This window comes from Rhamphochromis longiceps, unplaced genomic scaffold, assembly GCF_057381845.1.
Source record: "Rhamphochromis longiceps isolate RC_006_pf unplaced genomic scaffold, R_longiceps_female_GT1.1 unmapped_scaffold_4, whole genome shotgun sequence".
Taxonomy (NCBI): domain Eukaryota; kingdom Metazoa; phylum Chordata; class Actinopteri; order Cichliformes; family Cichlidae; genus Rhamphochromis; species Rhamphochromis longiceps.
In genome coordinates this window covers 499,019-515,594 of record NW_028187224.1, presented here as the reverse complement: position 1 = coordinate 515,594, position 16,576 = coordinate 499,019, and the positions used below count along the sequence as shown (strand labels likewise).

The following is a 16,576-nucleotide window of genomic DNA, read 5'->3' as shown; positions in this document are numbered from 1 at the left end:
TATTTTAAAAACCCTTATACATCAGGTTCTTGTTCTCTGCAGCTTTCAGCAGAATTTCCTCACCAATGTGGTAGTAGTGCAATCTCAAGATGATGGGCCGAGGAAGATGACTTTGTTTGGGACGCTGGCGATTCACTCTATGTGCTCGATCGATGAGTGGCTTCTCCTCGAGAGATAGCGCCTCCGCCAACAGGTGTGAACCAACTCAGTCATCTTGGGTCCCTCTGTGCCTTCTGGTATTCCTGCAGTTCTTAAATTATTCCTCCTGGAGTGCCTCAAGAGCTCCACATCTCTCATCTAACTTCTTTACCTCCGCAGACAAACGCTCCACAGTGGCCTGGAGAGTGGCGATGGTGTCAGAGTGGTTCGAGGCACAGTCCTGCAGTTCAGTCAAAGTGTTATCATGCCTGGCCACGTCGCTTTTTATGTCCGAAATTGAGGGCTGGATGCTCTGGTTCAAGGATGATATCTCGCCTCCTATGGTGGTAGAAATCTCTAATATGCAAGTGTCCAGTGCTAGTTAGTTAGTTCTAGTGGTTAGTGGGGCTTTATTTGATGATTCTAGTGTGTGTTACATTGTTGTCATATTGTTGAGTCGCAGAGCTGCACAGTGTTACAGTTTCTGTAGAGTCTGGTATAAGGAACTCAGATCCCTCTGTGAATAATGTTCACTGAAACTGATCTGTAGTTAATGAACTAGTCAGGATTTACACTAGAGAATGTTTCTGCCATTACATGGCCTGTATTTGTAGAGCGCTTTACTCGTCCCTGAGGACCCCAAAGTGCTTTACACATCCAGTCATCCACCCATTCACACACTGGTGATGGCAAGCTTGTAGCCACAGCCACCCTGGGGCGCATCGACAGAGGCGAGGCTGCCGGACACTGGTGCCACCGGGCCCTCTAACCACCACCAGGCCCGAAAAACAGGTGGGGGTCCTCCGCCACCACCACTCACAGAGGCTGAGCAGTTGGCTTCCACATTTGTGATAATGTTGGCAGCATCACATATGATCTTCACAGTGCAGAGAACACAAATTAGCATCCATTACTATAATGAAATAATTTGTTAGTTTGAAATGCTACAGGGAACTATGTACCTGTACATTAATGCTGTGGAAAGACTTCCTGTTCACATAGTCTCCTTCATTTACTGAAGGAGCAATGATTGGAATGTGAGTGCCATCTGTACAGCCAATCACGCCTGGGAACCCTGAAAATAAATGTAAAATTTAAGTAGTAGTCCAAGTATCACCACATCATGAATTAAGTTTTGGTCATCCTGATACCTGCAATTTTGTGGCATCCCTCTTTGATGAATCTTGTGGGTCTGTGACCGGGGAACACCACAGACGAGTGCAGGAGACGTTTCAGTGCAACTGTAACATTCCTGACTGCCCGACAGACGGTAGCCTTGGAAACGTGCTCAGCATCACCAATATTATACAGAAAGCTCCCGTTTGCAAAAAACCGAAGTGCAATACAAATAATATGTACAGAACTGAGAGAATGTCCACGATGTGTCACATGAGCAATATTAGGCCTGAGGATGTTATTCAAATAAATTATAGATTGTGCTGAAAAACGGTAACGTTCACACAGAAAATCATCAGGAAATGATAAAATGTCCAAACGCGCTCTAATCACTCTCTCCCGGCGGAGAGCTCTGCGGAGAATTTGGGCTTAAACATCTACTGGCTCTTCAAGGAAGGGGCACGCCATGTCTGACACTTCCTACAGTCAGGTTTCTGACAAAGAGGCGGAGACAGTCAGGGTTAGTTGAAGTAAACCTGCTAGGGGGCAGGTTAGCTTCACGGCGTGTGTCGTCATAGTAACTCACTCAGGATTAATCTAAATTCGCTTTGTGAAACTGAAAACCCAGAGTTTTCGTTAACTCAGGGTATACTTACTCAAAGTTTGCACTAAACCCTAACCCCTTCCTGAAACAGGGCCCAGGAGAGCAGCAGAACTAGTGCTAACAATTAGCACTGCTAGCCTGCCCACCAACACCAGCTAATGTTCTAAAAACGATGATCAATGATTTTGCTGTAACGGCTCCAGCTGTCTGTGTCAGGGACACGTTGGAGATGAAGTGAGTGATCCAGTGACAAAGGTTTGGAAACCTGCAGTCAGCTGAGACTAAAGGAGTCACCTGACCGAGAGACCAAATGTTTCACTGAGAACGTCCAGATGAACAGAATCAACCTTTGGGATAATCTGTTCCACACATCCATGTTTCACTTACTGCATTATATTTCCTCATTGCTGTGCACACAGGCCTGTGGCTTATAACCAACTCCAAGTTCAGACTCAGAGGCTGCTGAAGCTGTTTTCTGGAACAGAGACGTGTTGGATATAAAAGCAACTCTTCTTTATGTGTCAGCACTGAGGAAAGGAGCAGCTTCGTTTCTAAGTGTATGAAGGACTGTAGCAGTGTGTGTGTGAGCTTTATTTCACAGACAGAACCATGTCAAAAACACAACTTCAGGTAAAAACAATACAAAATCAAAGAGTCTGATCAGAAGGATTAAACAGAGGAGTGTGGGACTGTTTTTAACAGACAGCAGGTTAAGCCAGGCTGGAGGAGTAAACTGAGCCTCGGTGTGAGCAGCAGTGTGTTTGACAGGAAGCTGAGATAAACAGTCTGGAGCCCATTTAGTGCTTCATATGAAAGTGTGAGGATTTGAAAGCAAATCTAAAATCAAGCAGGAGTCAGTGTGAGAATGATTTGTGCTTTTCCTCAGTCAGATGCTGGGAGTTTCAGTTCATCCATGTTCAGCGTGCTGTGCTTTGTGTAACAGGAGAATATGACAGTATAAATCAAGTCTTCATGTCACTGAAAGCCTCCACAGTCTGCTATGGAGGTGCATCAGTTTGGATTTACAAGAAGAACATTTCTTAAACCTGCCACAAGATGGCGCTCCAACAGAAGGGATGTCCACAGTGTAACACAGACACACACATACTGTGTGAATGTGTGAGTGAATGGGCTTTCAACACAAGGCTTCTGCTGCTACCTTTAATGACATAATTAGCTAACAAGAACAAACTGTTAATTACCACCAAAGAACGGCTCCAGATTTTAGCTGCTGACCATTTTGTGAAACGTTGATTACATCAGCTTATTGTTGATTTTTCAACCTTAATATCAGCTGCTTTAAAGGAGCCTCGTTCTCTGGCAGTAACACTTTTCTTCACTAGATGCAGTGCAGGCACAGTCTGTGTTTCTAAACTACACACTAATGTTCATTGTTGTGCAGCTAAATCCTCCCTCTGGATGGGAAGAATCCCTGTCAGGCTTCAAACACCTGGCTTGGTGTTCTGGAGCTAATGTGTCACCTGTGAGGACTCTGAGATGAACACACAGCAGACACTTCAGTTCTCCGTCTGTGTGTCCTCAGTTTCCCAGCATGCCTTGGCTGTGGTGGTGGAGGTGAATGAGGGGGAACATGCTGCTCTGTCAGCACTCAGGTTTCATACCTGGTGATCTCAGAGGACAAAGCGGCGTTACAGCAGCGCACGTTGATGAGACCTGATGCTCTGAACAGTTCAGACTTCAGCCTCACTCTGAGAAAACAAACGACTGACTGTCAGCAGCAACTACACCTGCTCCATCAGTGACGGAGAGAAGAACTGAGACTGAGAGACATACAGCTGCAGGTCAAAGGTCAGAAACGCCCGCTCTTTGTACGGGTCAGGAGTTAGTACTGCAGAGGTCAGAGGTCAGCTTGCTGACAAACCATTTGAAACAGTTTGGAGCTAAAAGCACAACAGCAGAGGAAAGAAGAGACACTGCAGAGATGATGCAAAATATTGTGTTTTGTTCTCAGCTGTCAAAAAGTGTAACACACGTGTTCCAGCACAGCCTTTGTGTACTTTCACTTCTCCATACTGTCCATTGGAAATCCTGTTTGTTACTTTTTGATTTCAGTCCATGTGTCCAAAGCAAACTTCTGTCCCACACTTTCTCTGCTGACTCTTCACCGATGCTCAGATGATCTCAGATGATTTCACCAGAACTCATCAAAATTCGGGCTCCACAGAAACCCAGACGTCACTAAACAAGCGTAACAAGCAAAGTGAAAACTGGTCGTTCAGCTTTATTGACCAAAGATAAGCTCACATGTCACCTCATGACACAGACACTTATTTCCACAGCATGCACGAGGACTGACAATAAGTGTCTATAAAGCCACTTCTATCTGCCACACCTGTGCTTCTGTCATGGTTGCTCTCCTCTCACTCTGTCATTTATCCACAGTCTGCCTCCCTCTGCTCCGTCAGCTGACGTCCTCTCTACACCACCTGCTGTGTTTTATCCTGCAAAAACACATTTAAGAAGCGTTGCACCGAGTAACGGGAGGAACTGCTATAAAATCCATTTAAAGGAGGTGGTGCTGAGTGCTGTGACTGGGGTCCCACCACTGACATCACGGGTGGAGGACATGTTGGAAAACTGCTACAAAGTGCTGTGCAGCCAGCAGAGCTTACAGTCTGTCCTGTGTGTCATACAGGCTCTCACACTTAGTGTTTCTGTGACACATTGAAGAGAAGTTTGTGTTGTTCACAGTTGTGCTTGTACTGAGTGACAGCTGACATGACCTAACAGGAATAATGTGTCTGTGCTGAATGAGAAGTAACACACAATGAAGTCTTGATGCATCTCAATCATCCAGGAAAGTGAGTCTGTTGCTTCTGTTCATCTGGACGCAGCGTTTTGTGGGAGAAACGTGTCGTCATCATCAGGTGACGTCTTCAGTCTCAGCTGCAGGTTTCAGTCTTACAAACAGGACATTTGCATAAAGACTGAAAGCAGCTGCAGGAACGATGGGCTGGGAGCTCCGTTCCTTCATCTTAATTATGCAGATTCTCAGGACCATTGATCAACAACCACTGATCCATGTCCATGAGTCCCATTCACAGAGATGTGGGAATGGCTGCAGTCACAGCATGTAAGATGGAAATAAATGAGAAGTATTTAGCTGAAGTGGATTTGATTTATGTTACTTCTTTTTTAACTTGTAGTTCTACATTGGAAGATTATTGTGATATTGGAATATAAAAATACATTTATATTCTATTATTTTCTCAAAATAAGCGTCACACTCGTGGAAGCCGGTGTAGCCGCCGAAACGCCTGCATTTATGGAGACTTTCAGCCCCAGGTAGGCCAGTTATGGATCTTGGATCCACATTATGTCAGCATAAAATACATACTTAGGCAGAATTTTGCAAATATCTATTTTTCATTTTGTAGCAGCATAGAGCTTTTTTCCAATTATTTTTTAAAAGTCAGGTCAAGGCTCCAAAAGCCCAAAGGCGATATAACAGTTTGTGTTTGCTACATGGATCATTGTAGTTCAGCTTTCCTTTGTTATATTTCTTTAAGAGCTCAAAATGTGTTCATTACATAAATCAAATGTAATTTTCTCTGTAGCACTTCATGGATTTCATAAGCAACACACTGTAGTTGTTCACACAAAGCATAAAGGTAAAAACAATATACACAGTGTTATCTTCATTTTAGATGTCACAAAGTATTTGCGGCTCCCAGTGTTTTCCCGAACCCTGACCCTTTGCGTGGAAACCGGGTCCAAAAGGCTCTTTGGGTGTTAAAGGTTGCTGACCCCTGCACTAGGCCCAACTGACACATATATTTGATTCCAAATACAAAAAATAATGTGTAACCTGCTGGAAGAATGTAGGAGGTTGAGACAGGATCTCAACACTTGGTGTCTGCAACAAAAGACAACAATATGTGGGGCGATCGTGGCTCAAGAGTTGGCAGCTCGTCTTGTAATCGGAAGGTTGCCGGTTCGAGCCCCGGCTTGGACAGTCTCGGTCGTTGTGTCCTTGGGCAAAAAAGCACTTTGGGGTCCTTAGGGACGAGTAAAGCGCTCTACAAATACAGGCCATGTAATGGCAGAAACATTCTCTAGTGTAAATCCTGACTAGTTCATTAACTACAGATCAGTTTCAGTGAACATTATTCACAGAGGGATCTGAGTTCCTTATACCAGACTCTACAGAAACTGTAACACTGTACAGCTCTGCGACTCAACAATATGACAACAATGTAACACACACTAGAATCATCAAATAAAGCCCCACTAACCACTAGAACTAGAACTAACTAACTAGCACTGGACACTTGCATATTAGAGATTTCTACCACCATAGGAGGCGAGATATCATCCTTGAACCAGAGCATCCAGCCCTCAATTTCGGACATAAAAAGCGACGTGGCCAGGCATGATAACACTTTGACTGAACTGCAGGACTGTGCCTCGAACCACTCTGACACCATCGCCACTCTCCAGGCCACTGTGGAGCGTTTGTCTGCGGAGGTAAAGAAGTTAGATGAGAGATGTGGAGCTCTTGAGGCACTCCAGGAGGAATAATTTAAGAACTGCAGGAATACCAGAAGGCACAGAGGGACCCAAGATGACTGAGTTGGTTCACACCTGTTGGCGGAGGCGCTATCTCTCGAGGAGAAGCCACTCATCGATCGAGCACATAGAGCGAATCGCCAACGTCCCAAACAAAGTCATCTTCCTCGGCCCATCATCTTGAGATTGCACTACTACCACATTGGTGAGGAAATTCTGCTGAAAGCTGCAGAGAACAAGAACCTGATGTATAAGGGTTTTTAAAATAAACATCCTCCCAGATTTCCCTCCCTCTGTTGGAAACGCAGAGCCGCATTTGCAAATATGAGAGGAAGACTACGTGGGATGACCGGCGTCAGGTACAGACTGCTATACCCTGCAAAGCTGTTAGTGACCCATGGTGATGTGAGGAAAAGCTTTAGCGATCCCAAAGAGACCGTAGACTACGCGGAGAAGCACCTCTCCCACCCACCTTCAAATGTATTAAAAGCAAGGATATATCTATATGTCTAACGCTGACACAGCACTGTGTTTCTTCTTTTCCCTTTATATTCCATGTAAAGGTGAATATGGAGCGTTTATGGAGCTCGTTTATTGACCAGCTGTCAGTTAGAAGGTAAGAGTTACTAGGTTAACAGAGGTTAGCAGTAACAGTACGGGGAAGTATATTGTGTTGTTCTTTTGTTGTTTTTTATTTTATCCTACTTTACTTTGTTATTTTGATTTTACGTAATTCTCCTTTTTCTTGCGCCGCTGCGGCCAGAGTTCACAACATTACATATTTTTGTATCTATAAACAGGAAGCTGACACTCTCCAGACTTTATCAAAGGTGTGAGCGTCACAGCAGAGGCCTTTGTGTCAACGTAGCTGAAGACAAAACACAGAAACACATGAAGGAGATTTTCCTGGCCTGGATTTTATACAAATATTCTGCAGTACATCAAAAATGAAAGAAAACCATTAGTCAACATATGAACATCACCTCTGAAGTTACAGAGCTTTGATTGGAGACACAGCTGAGCGTTTTGCATTTTGCATAATTAATTACATAATTAATTATGTAACCATAATTAAATGGTTACATCATCTTTAAAGTCCCCAGAGATCAGGAAAAGGGCCTGAGGGTGCTGTGTTTGGAGTCTGCTGGTTACAGTGTGCAGGACCTCACAGGCTGCTGCAGCGTTAGCAGAGGGCGGGACATACACAGCTATCATAATCACGTGTGTAAACTCTCGTGGTAGATAGTACGGTCTCATGCTAACCGCTAGCAGCTCAATGTCCTTACAGCATAGCGTCTCTTTGATAGAGAAATGCCCAGAGTTACACCATCTATCGTTCACAAACACAGCCAGACCCCCTCCTCCCTTCTTACCACTCTCCGCTGTTCTGTCATAAGAGGCTCAGCAGCTAAAGCAGCACACCTGGGTCTCCCAGCCTATTAAAAGCAGCCCTTTGCTTCACCTGCTTCACTAAACATTATTATTTTAAGCAGAGTGGTGTGATTCATGTAGGCATTGCTGTGTGACAGGATGACTTTTCTTGCACACCCACCAAATGAGGGCGCACATGCTTCCACGCCCACTGGTGACTGCACACATCCTTTCAAGGAAGCATTTCATTCATCCCTAACAAATGGAACAAAACACTGTGCAGCGTGTTCAGGTTTGAACGTGGCCCTGGCCTCTCTCTGCATCCACCTGGCACATGCAACACACATCCACTCCCTGCTGAGCTGCTTGTATTTGATGTGTTGAAGTTTTGGTAAAGTTTGAATAAATTCCACTTTATTTATAGGAACATTTCATCTGTGGACTCCTGCTTCCCCTCTCCTTGAGCCAGTTTGTGACGGGAACATGACATAAGAAAAGTAATTTATCCCTTTTTGATTCTGTGTATCTGGCGCTCATCCAGTGAGTTCACACTTGGCAGAAACAGACTGAATTTGTCTGGAGAACTTTGGCTTCAGCCAAGTTAGATAAACACACTGTGTCTCTGTCAAAACAGCAGTGTAGTTGTGGCACCCCTGTGAGGGAATGACCACATTAATATTATTTTGTGTAAAACACTCATGTAACGGGACATTTTTCATTGCTATATGTATTTATTTTCAGTTTCTTTAAGAGGATAGAAAATCCATGTAACAGGGATTCATTTTATGTTAGAAAGCAGTGAGGGCGGAACTTTGGTGCTTGCTCCGGGGTTTCGGGGTGCAGTAAGTGGAGCCCACCTTCCGCTGCTTCCTCAGACACGTTCTGGAGGAAAGCAGAGACGCATCGTGTCTTCCTTACTCTGCTCTTCACCTGCTTTTACAGGTCGGTACACGGTGCTCGCACCGAAAATGTTGTTTATTGTCACCATGGTTACCCACGTTAATGTGAATGGGAGAGTTAAGGCGGTCCGCCAAAGTTATTTATATGTAAACACGGGAGAAAACCAGAGGAGTGTCCCGCGCGACCGCACCGCGAGCCCGCTCGTTAGGTGGAGCGCTCGTGAAGCAGAGTCAGTGCGCTCCTATGCTCTGTGCAAACGTGTTGTAATGCTCCAATCAAATCAGTTCTGTGAGATGTGAATGTTAATAGTTCTGTTAAAGTGACTGAGTAGATTAGCTAGTGTAACACAAGCACTCTGAGCAACTCTGTGTAGCTAACAGAGGCATTCATGGGTTGATTAAACAAGCTGTGTTTCATGATGCACTAAATAGTGATTTTGCCAGTAAATTACTGGAGGGAACAAATGTAATGTATTTACCAATGCTGTTATTGAATAGAACTGTTTAGCCAGTAAGACACTGCAGAAGACAATGTGATGTGTTTATTGATATGATAAAAGGATGTAGCTGTTATGGAAAGAAGTGTGAACTTGAGAAACTGAACCAGTTAAAAAGAGTATATTTCACTGATGTTGTGAAATAAGTAAATGTAATTGATGTGAATGAGGAACCAGCTGAACAGTATATTGAAAGCTCATGTTTAGTGTTTTATAGCATTTATTTGTGTGAAATAAATCAGACTCAGACACGTTCTGGAGGAAAGCAGAGACGCATCGTGTCTTCCTTACTCTGCTCTTCACCTGCTTTTACAGGTAACATATTTGTCATCGAGGTCTTCATCCTTGGGACCCGTAACATAGTAACTTCTTCATTGTTATACTTCTATAGTTTTCCCATTTTGTGAGCTGTGGATGTGGAAAGTGTCTCAGTGACACATCCACATGAAAACGGCGTTACCTTCGTTCATTTGCACGTCAAATGAACGAGCTGTTTGGACTTTAACGTCACAGCTGATGCTTCGATACTCGAACTCAAGAGTTCAGCTTCCACTCAGAGGTACAAGTACACACAGCAAAGATAAACGTGTACACAAGGTGGAACCCACAAGTGCACAGCTCCAACCAGAGATGGGCAGTAATCCGATTACTTTTTCCAAGAAACGAGTAAAGTGAGGGATTACTATTGCAAAAAAGGTAATTAGATTACTGTTACTTTCCCGTAAGCATGCTGCGTTACTGCGTTACTAAAACCGCAGCTGTGTGCAGATGAACAATGGATAATCTATCGAGTGTGGAGAGAGTGTGAGCGTGCAGCGTTTAAAGCGTGGAAGCACTGACCTTACTTTGAGTTTGACTCTGTAAAAAGTGACAAAAACATTAGCATCCGCTGTTCACTGCGTGGGAAGACAACATGCTCACTCACTATGTGTTAATGGGCATGCTTATTTATAACTTTGATAAAATGTCATAAAAATAATTCCATGCCAGCTCACCATTGGTGATCAGGTAGTTTCTGTTCCAGTTCCAGTCCCATAAATCATGAAGCTTGCTGCCAGAAAAGCTTCAAATCTCCTTTGAAAGCTGTTTGTGGTCTTGATTGTGGGAGCTTCAGTTGTCTGACTCCAGCTGCCACACAGTGCTCACTGATATCATTTGCAAAAACCCCAGTGTGACAATATTTATCAGTGAAGCAGAAATCAGGAAGTGACGACTTTTCTTTGAACATTTGCTAAGGCTAAGCTGTGCTTTCTACCACAGTTGGGAATTTCCTGGTTTACAACAAATTATTGTGTCAACACCGCATAAGATTTCAAACTACAGGAAAATCACTGGAGTTATAAGAGGCAGACAACGACACACACACCACATGCATGCTGTTGCTATTTATTGTGGATTAACCTGTCAAGGGCAAGAACAAAATAATTCTGCCTCAAATACAGGAAATCATAGCTTTCCTGTATTTCCTCCATTGTTGGCATGCTGGTTAGTGCTGTTGCTCCACAGTAAGAAGGTCCTGGGCTAAATTATCCATGAATGTAAACGGCTGTGTGTTTCTATCTGATAGACTGGTGAGCTGTCCAGGGTGTACCCTGCCTGGTAACCTATCACTTCAGGGTTATTTCCCAGCCCTGCTGCAACCAGGATAGAGATAGGAGGATGGTAGTTGTTGTAGACCCATTCAATTTCAATTGAAGGATTAAAATGTTCCAGGAGCTCAACTTACTCCATCTGAACATGTTTCAATCGTGTTTTATGAACACAACATGCAGCTTTACTGAATATGAAAAGGTTGTGTTGATTTAACTCAGTTGTTTAAGTTTCTGCCAAAGCAAAACCTTTGTGTGCAACCAGTGTCCACTATTGAATCAAGTAAATCCAACATGTTTTTGTCAGTGCAAAAGGAGTTACGGTGCCTGTATTCCTGCACAATATTGTCCCGGGAGGGAGGAAAACTTTCTGGTGAAGTTTTGGTTGATTTTTGGGTTTTGCTTGACACTAGGTTGATTTTATCAGTGAGGTTTGGATTGTTTTCTTTCTCTAAGAGAGAGAAAGATGGTTTTATGCTTGGACATGTTTGCAATGGGCCCCAGTATTTGTTACTTTATTAGTATTTTATTGGTTGCGTTTGTTTGTGCTTTTGTTACAGTGCACTGAGATAAGAACATCTGAGAGGTGTGATCCACCGCTGGTGATATTTTGGTATTTTGTGAGTTCCCGATTTAACAAATCAGCTCTTTAATCCAGACCTGAGAGATTGAACTTTAAAGCGCTATAAAATATTCTTACTGGAAACAGTGGCAAAGTGTTTTTCTCCATGATTATAATGGGCTTGGGAGAAATTCACTTATATGTGACATTGATCACATGAGAAGTCCTGAGCCTAAAAGGATTGCAGCGAGTCAATCCAGTCCAAAAACAAGGAGCTGTTTTCCTTTAAAATGATGACGTCATCTTGCTGGTGATGGAGGCTCGAATAGGTTGCGTGTCAGACTCCATTATCAGCAATATCTGGTATGAATGTGTGTGGATGTATGCATGTGACTGGACTGTGATGGACTGACGACTAAAAGTTTAACTGACTTGATACTGAGACAAAAACGGTGCCGACTTTAGGATTAGTGAATGTCCACAACAATTCACCCAGCCTGTAGAAGAAGGGTGGAGGTTTTGTCTTGCTTTGTTTGTGCAGGAGCAGAAGGATGACAGAGACTAAAGGGGGAGGCTGTAGCTTCACATGAGTGTGAGCTGCAGACTGAACCCTTTGGTTGCTAATGTTGAGTCACTGATGTTTGCATTAAGAAAATTGTGTTTTATTAGCTGTGTTTTAATTAAGGTATCACATTATATTGTTGGGAATGTTAAATGCTAAAGTGAAGAAAAGCTTTGATTTCACTCATGACTGAACATGTTATTATTAACCATAGCAGGCCACTGTAAAGAGTCAATTAACTGTTATAGAGGAAAAAAGGCCAAAAACTCTGTGAATACCTATGAATAACAGGCAATGATAGACTTGTCACATTCAAAATAGAGATATGTAATAACAAACACGGGTCCGTGTCATTTAGGTTCTCCATTGAAATAGTCAATCATTTAGAAAAGTAGAATATATATATATATATATATGTCTCAACGCTGTTTCTCAATAATATTAAAAACCTAAAAACTATTGTTGTGGAAGATAGAAGTCACTGTGACAGCCCTCTGACTGTGGAGGACGTTTGTAATCCTATTTCTGCACTTAAGGCCAACAAATCTCCCGGCACAGATGGTTTAACTGCAGAGTTTTATGAATCATTTTCTAATCTCCTGGCTCCGTTCTTACTGCAGCTTTTCATAGGAAGTGTAGAGAATAACATCCTCCCTCCTACTCTTACTCAGGGTCTCATAACACTTATTCCAAAGCCAAACAAAGACTTACTTCTTATTGATAATTGGAGACCCATCTGTCTGCTCAATGATGACTATGAGATTATGGCTTTAGTACTTGCTAACAGAATGAAAGAGTTCTTGGACACAATTATGGATGAGACACAATCAGGCTTTATGAGAAACAGACACCTTTCTAAGAACATGAGACTGGTTTTAGATCTACTTGATTACTCTGATTTGGTATCTGACTATAGCTTCATTCTCTTCCTGGATTTTTAAAAGGCTTTTGATACAATTGAACATCAATTTATTTTCCACTCTTTGGAAAAATTTGGCATTTTTCTGTACAGCTATCAAAACCTTGTACACGAATGGCAATAGCTCAATTAAAACGATTAAGACTCCACCCCGAGATTTGACCTGTTATACAAGGAATCAGCACAGCTGATAAGGAGCTCATCATCAGCCAGCTAGCTGATGACACCACACTCTTCTTGAAGAATGCAAATCAAATCCGTCCAGCCCTTAGTGTTATTAGTGATTTCTCTGAGGCATCTGCTTTATGTCGAAATCTAAAAAAATGTGAATTACTAGCAATTAAAGGCTGCACTGCAAATGCTCTCTGTAACATTTCTGTTAAACAAGAAGTCACATACCCAGGACTGTTAATATCCAAAGACCAAAAGTCAAGATGCTCGTCAAACTTGTCAAACAGTGTTGGGGAATTCTCAATGGTGCTTGGTGCCATACCCTCAGGGACTTTAATGTTATATAAAAACACTGACAGCTCAATATCTGCCTCAGTCACTCTCCCTGATCCAGCTGAGTCAGCAGTGGGAAAAATCTGCTTTTCACAGGAACTTGGTAACAGCAATAAGAGAATACGTAGTTTATTCCAAGAAGATATCATGTCTCTCCCATATATAGAATATCTTACTGGAACCGACATGTTCCAGATATCACCTGGAAGACAGTCTGGATGATCCCATAAATATCTAATTGTGAACAAGGTGAAGGAAATCTCATATAAAATTCTTCATAAATGTGACCCAGCCAGTCACTATATGGTAACATTTAAAAGAGACATAAATACTAATTGAACTTTCTGTGGGGATCATCCAGAAACTGTGGCACATCTCTTTTGGTTCCTCTACACAGAGATTCTGGAAGAATTTAGCTGTTTTGTTATTGTCCATATTTTAAGGGAGTTTTCTTTACGATGGGAAAATGTTTTATTCTGTTTCTTTAAGTTCCCCAGGAAGAATGATAAATGTTTTTTTTATTAAAAATTTGTTAATACTTTTAGCTATTTTATATCCATAAATGTAAGTTTATTAATAAAACACCATATTTCTGCCTTTTTATAAGGATATGAATTGTACATACAATCAATTTCAGACTCAACCAACAAAAAGCCTCTCAGAACAATATTTATATTGTAACAGTTGCTATTGTAATGCAGTGTATCACCACATGGCGGCGCCTCCTGTCTCACGACTGGTGTCACCCCCTTTTTGTTCTTCTTCGCACTCCTCCTGTAATGGATGCTCCCGTGTGTACGCGGACTAGTGTGCTCTTTAGTAATGTGTGGTAGAGGTAGCACTTTTATTTTTGATATTGTAAATAAATGAGTACTTTTTGGAAAGTCAGAAGCTGTTGCTCATTTGCTATCCACCTGCACACCTCCGCGGCTGGCTTCATCTCCACTGCACGTTACAATATGTTGATTTTTTTCGCCTACTCATATCATCATTTTTTTACTCCTGGTTCTGTATGTTCATGTTCTGTTCTTTTGTAAACTTCATCTGTTTGTATGTTGTATACTCATTGTGTTTCAATAAAGTTCGATTTAAAAAAAGGTACGTTCTAAACGAAGCTTCAGACGTCACTGATCACGTGACTCTGGCCAAACGAATCAAGCCTCGACACGGTGCTTCTGAAGCAGCGCGTTGATCTTTCTGACACACGCACCGGAGCGTCAGCTTCAAGCGGACCATCACTACGTCTCACATCTAAAGGTGTCAAGGTAACTTTGAACTGAGTTCAGTCAATCTGGAGTTTTTCCAAGTTTTCTGTTGCTCTCTGTGAGAGAAGAGCGTTAAAGGCGGGGCTCTCCAGAGTCCAGCAAAACAGGAAACCACAGCTGGGTGTGTGTAAGTGTGCAAACCAATAGAATGCATCGTGGTGGGGGGGGCATCACGGGCAAGAAAAAAATAAAATAATCGGTCGTACCCATGCTTCCCCGATGTCATGCCAGCGCATATTGGGAAATTCGTAGGCACCGATCGGTTTTCTATCAGCCATTTGCTGGGAGTAAGGGCGCCCTCCGTTTGCGAGGTGCGCCTGCTGCTGGCGGCACAGGGAGGAGAGGGCGGGGCAGCGGGGAGTCTCTGGCTGGCTGGAGCGGCATCTAATAACCAACTCGCAAAACAAAATAAAAACAACAAACAGATATTATGATACAGACTTATAATCTGCACCGATGTTTTTTCTAAATTCTATAAAGTGAGCGCGAGAGCCCTCGGTGCGCCTGCGCGCTGCTGAAGTCAAAGTAAACTTTATTGTCATCTCCGCTACAGACAGTCCAGCATATAGAGAGACGAGACGACGAGGCTTCAGTTACAGCGGTGCAAGTAAACAAACAACAAATATAAGAAGAGTAAGAAAATAAATCTACACTTTAGGACTCGGGGTAAAGGATCAATAACAATTTAAATTATAATTTACAGTTTGATGATTTAAAGTCTCACACAACCCGTCAAAAGGGGCGGGGCCGGCTGCTTCCAAGTAGAGCACATTTCATTTATAATGATGTAAATCCAAGCCCATCATGGATTCATGATCTGAATCCTGGGTTGTGTGAAATCCCAGAAATCAACCTTAGACAAAGTGAATCTGTGAACTAAGGTGTAGGTCTGTTAGGTTAATTGTGCTGATCCTCGGGTTGGGGGATTTGTGTTTGTACTGGAGCGCAAAATTCAAACCAATGGAAGATGGACAACAAAAGTTCAAAGCCATCAGGTGCTCAGGTTAGAAAAAAGAGAAAAGATGCAGGTAAGCAGACGTGTGATTGGATAATGGCAGCTCATCCTGAACCAATCAGACTAAACTCCAAACAATACATTATGTTACAGATTTTAATATTAATTAGTCATTGTTACTTGTTGATTTGTCCTTTTCTCATTGTGTGACGAATTATGACGACTGTTTGGTAGCTGTTATTGTCTCTCTCTCTCTCTTCATGTGTGTTTCTCTGGTGAAACAATAGTTTTGTGTTAATGTTAGGGCTGCACGATTTTGCATAAAATGAGAATCACGATTTTTTGGCTTAGAATTGAGATCATGATTCTGTCATAACAATAAATAAACCTAAAACAACAAATGTCTCACGTTATGTTGTTGCAGCAAAATGTTGTCCTGCTTGAAATTCCGTCTCCACCGTTGCTCGACGCTGCATGTACAGAGCAGGTAGTGCAACAATAGAAAAATAGTTGCGGGACGGCACTGTGTAGCGTTTGTCTAGGGTGTTGATCGTTTTCCTAAATCCCTCGTTTTGCACAGTGTTGATGGAGCCATATCTTTGGTCAGGTGATAAGTGATAGCCTCCGTGATGTCTTTGTGCCTGCGGGAGTTCGACGTGTATAGGGAAGCGCTGTATAAGGTTCCCGTTATTGATGTTTGGGTGGTTGACCGGGACGGATTTTCTCCTGTCACTTTCTCGTCATCCCTGACGTGCTCTCCGTTGTTTTTTCCCTGCCAATTTTAGCATCACACGGCACAGCTTCTGTATCACGTGGTATAAGGCTCCGCCCTTGTCATTTGTTGAGCAGGAAGAGTGAGCGCTTGTTTTCATGCAGAGTACGTCCCGGATCAAAATGCGGTACATTTGATCCCTGTTGTCTTTGCTTGATGATTGGTTTGAGTCTTGACAATCCACATTGCTGGCGTTGCATCTTTCAATGGCAGCAATGGCAGGTATCAGTGCTCAAACCTTTTGTGTTTGTTTCCAACAAGTTGCCCACCTCGGGAAACAAAAATGTGTTCTT

At 42.7% G+C, this 16,576-nt stretch overlaps 1 protein-coding gene across 1 annotated transcript in view; it reads left to right on the top strand.

Annotated features, from left to right (window-relative positions):
• The window catches only part of LOC146640598 (uncharacterized), a 49,319-nt gene that overhangs the window by 14,593 nt on the left and 18,150 nt on the right, over positions 1-16,576 (top strand). Inside the window, exons 7-10 of the mRNA XM_085400058.1 lie at positions 6,278-6,346; positions 6,952-7,004; positions 8,603-8,701; positions 9,398-9,470. Of these exons, the coding sequence (XP_085256184.1) occupies positions 6,278-6,346; positions 6,952-7,004; positions 8,603-8,701; positions 9,398-9,470 (294 nt within the window). The remainder of the gene's footprint in view (positions 1-6,277; positions 6,347-6,951; positions 7,005-8,602; positions 8,702-9,397; positions 9,471-16,576) is intronic.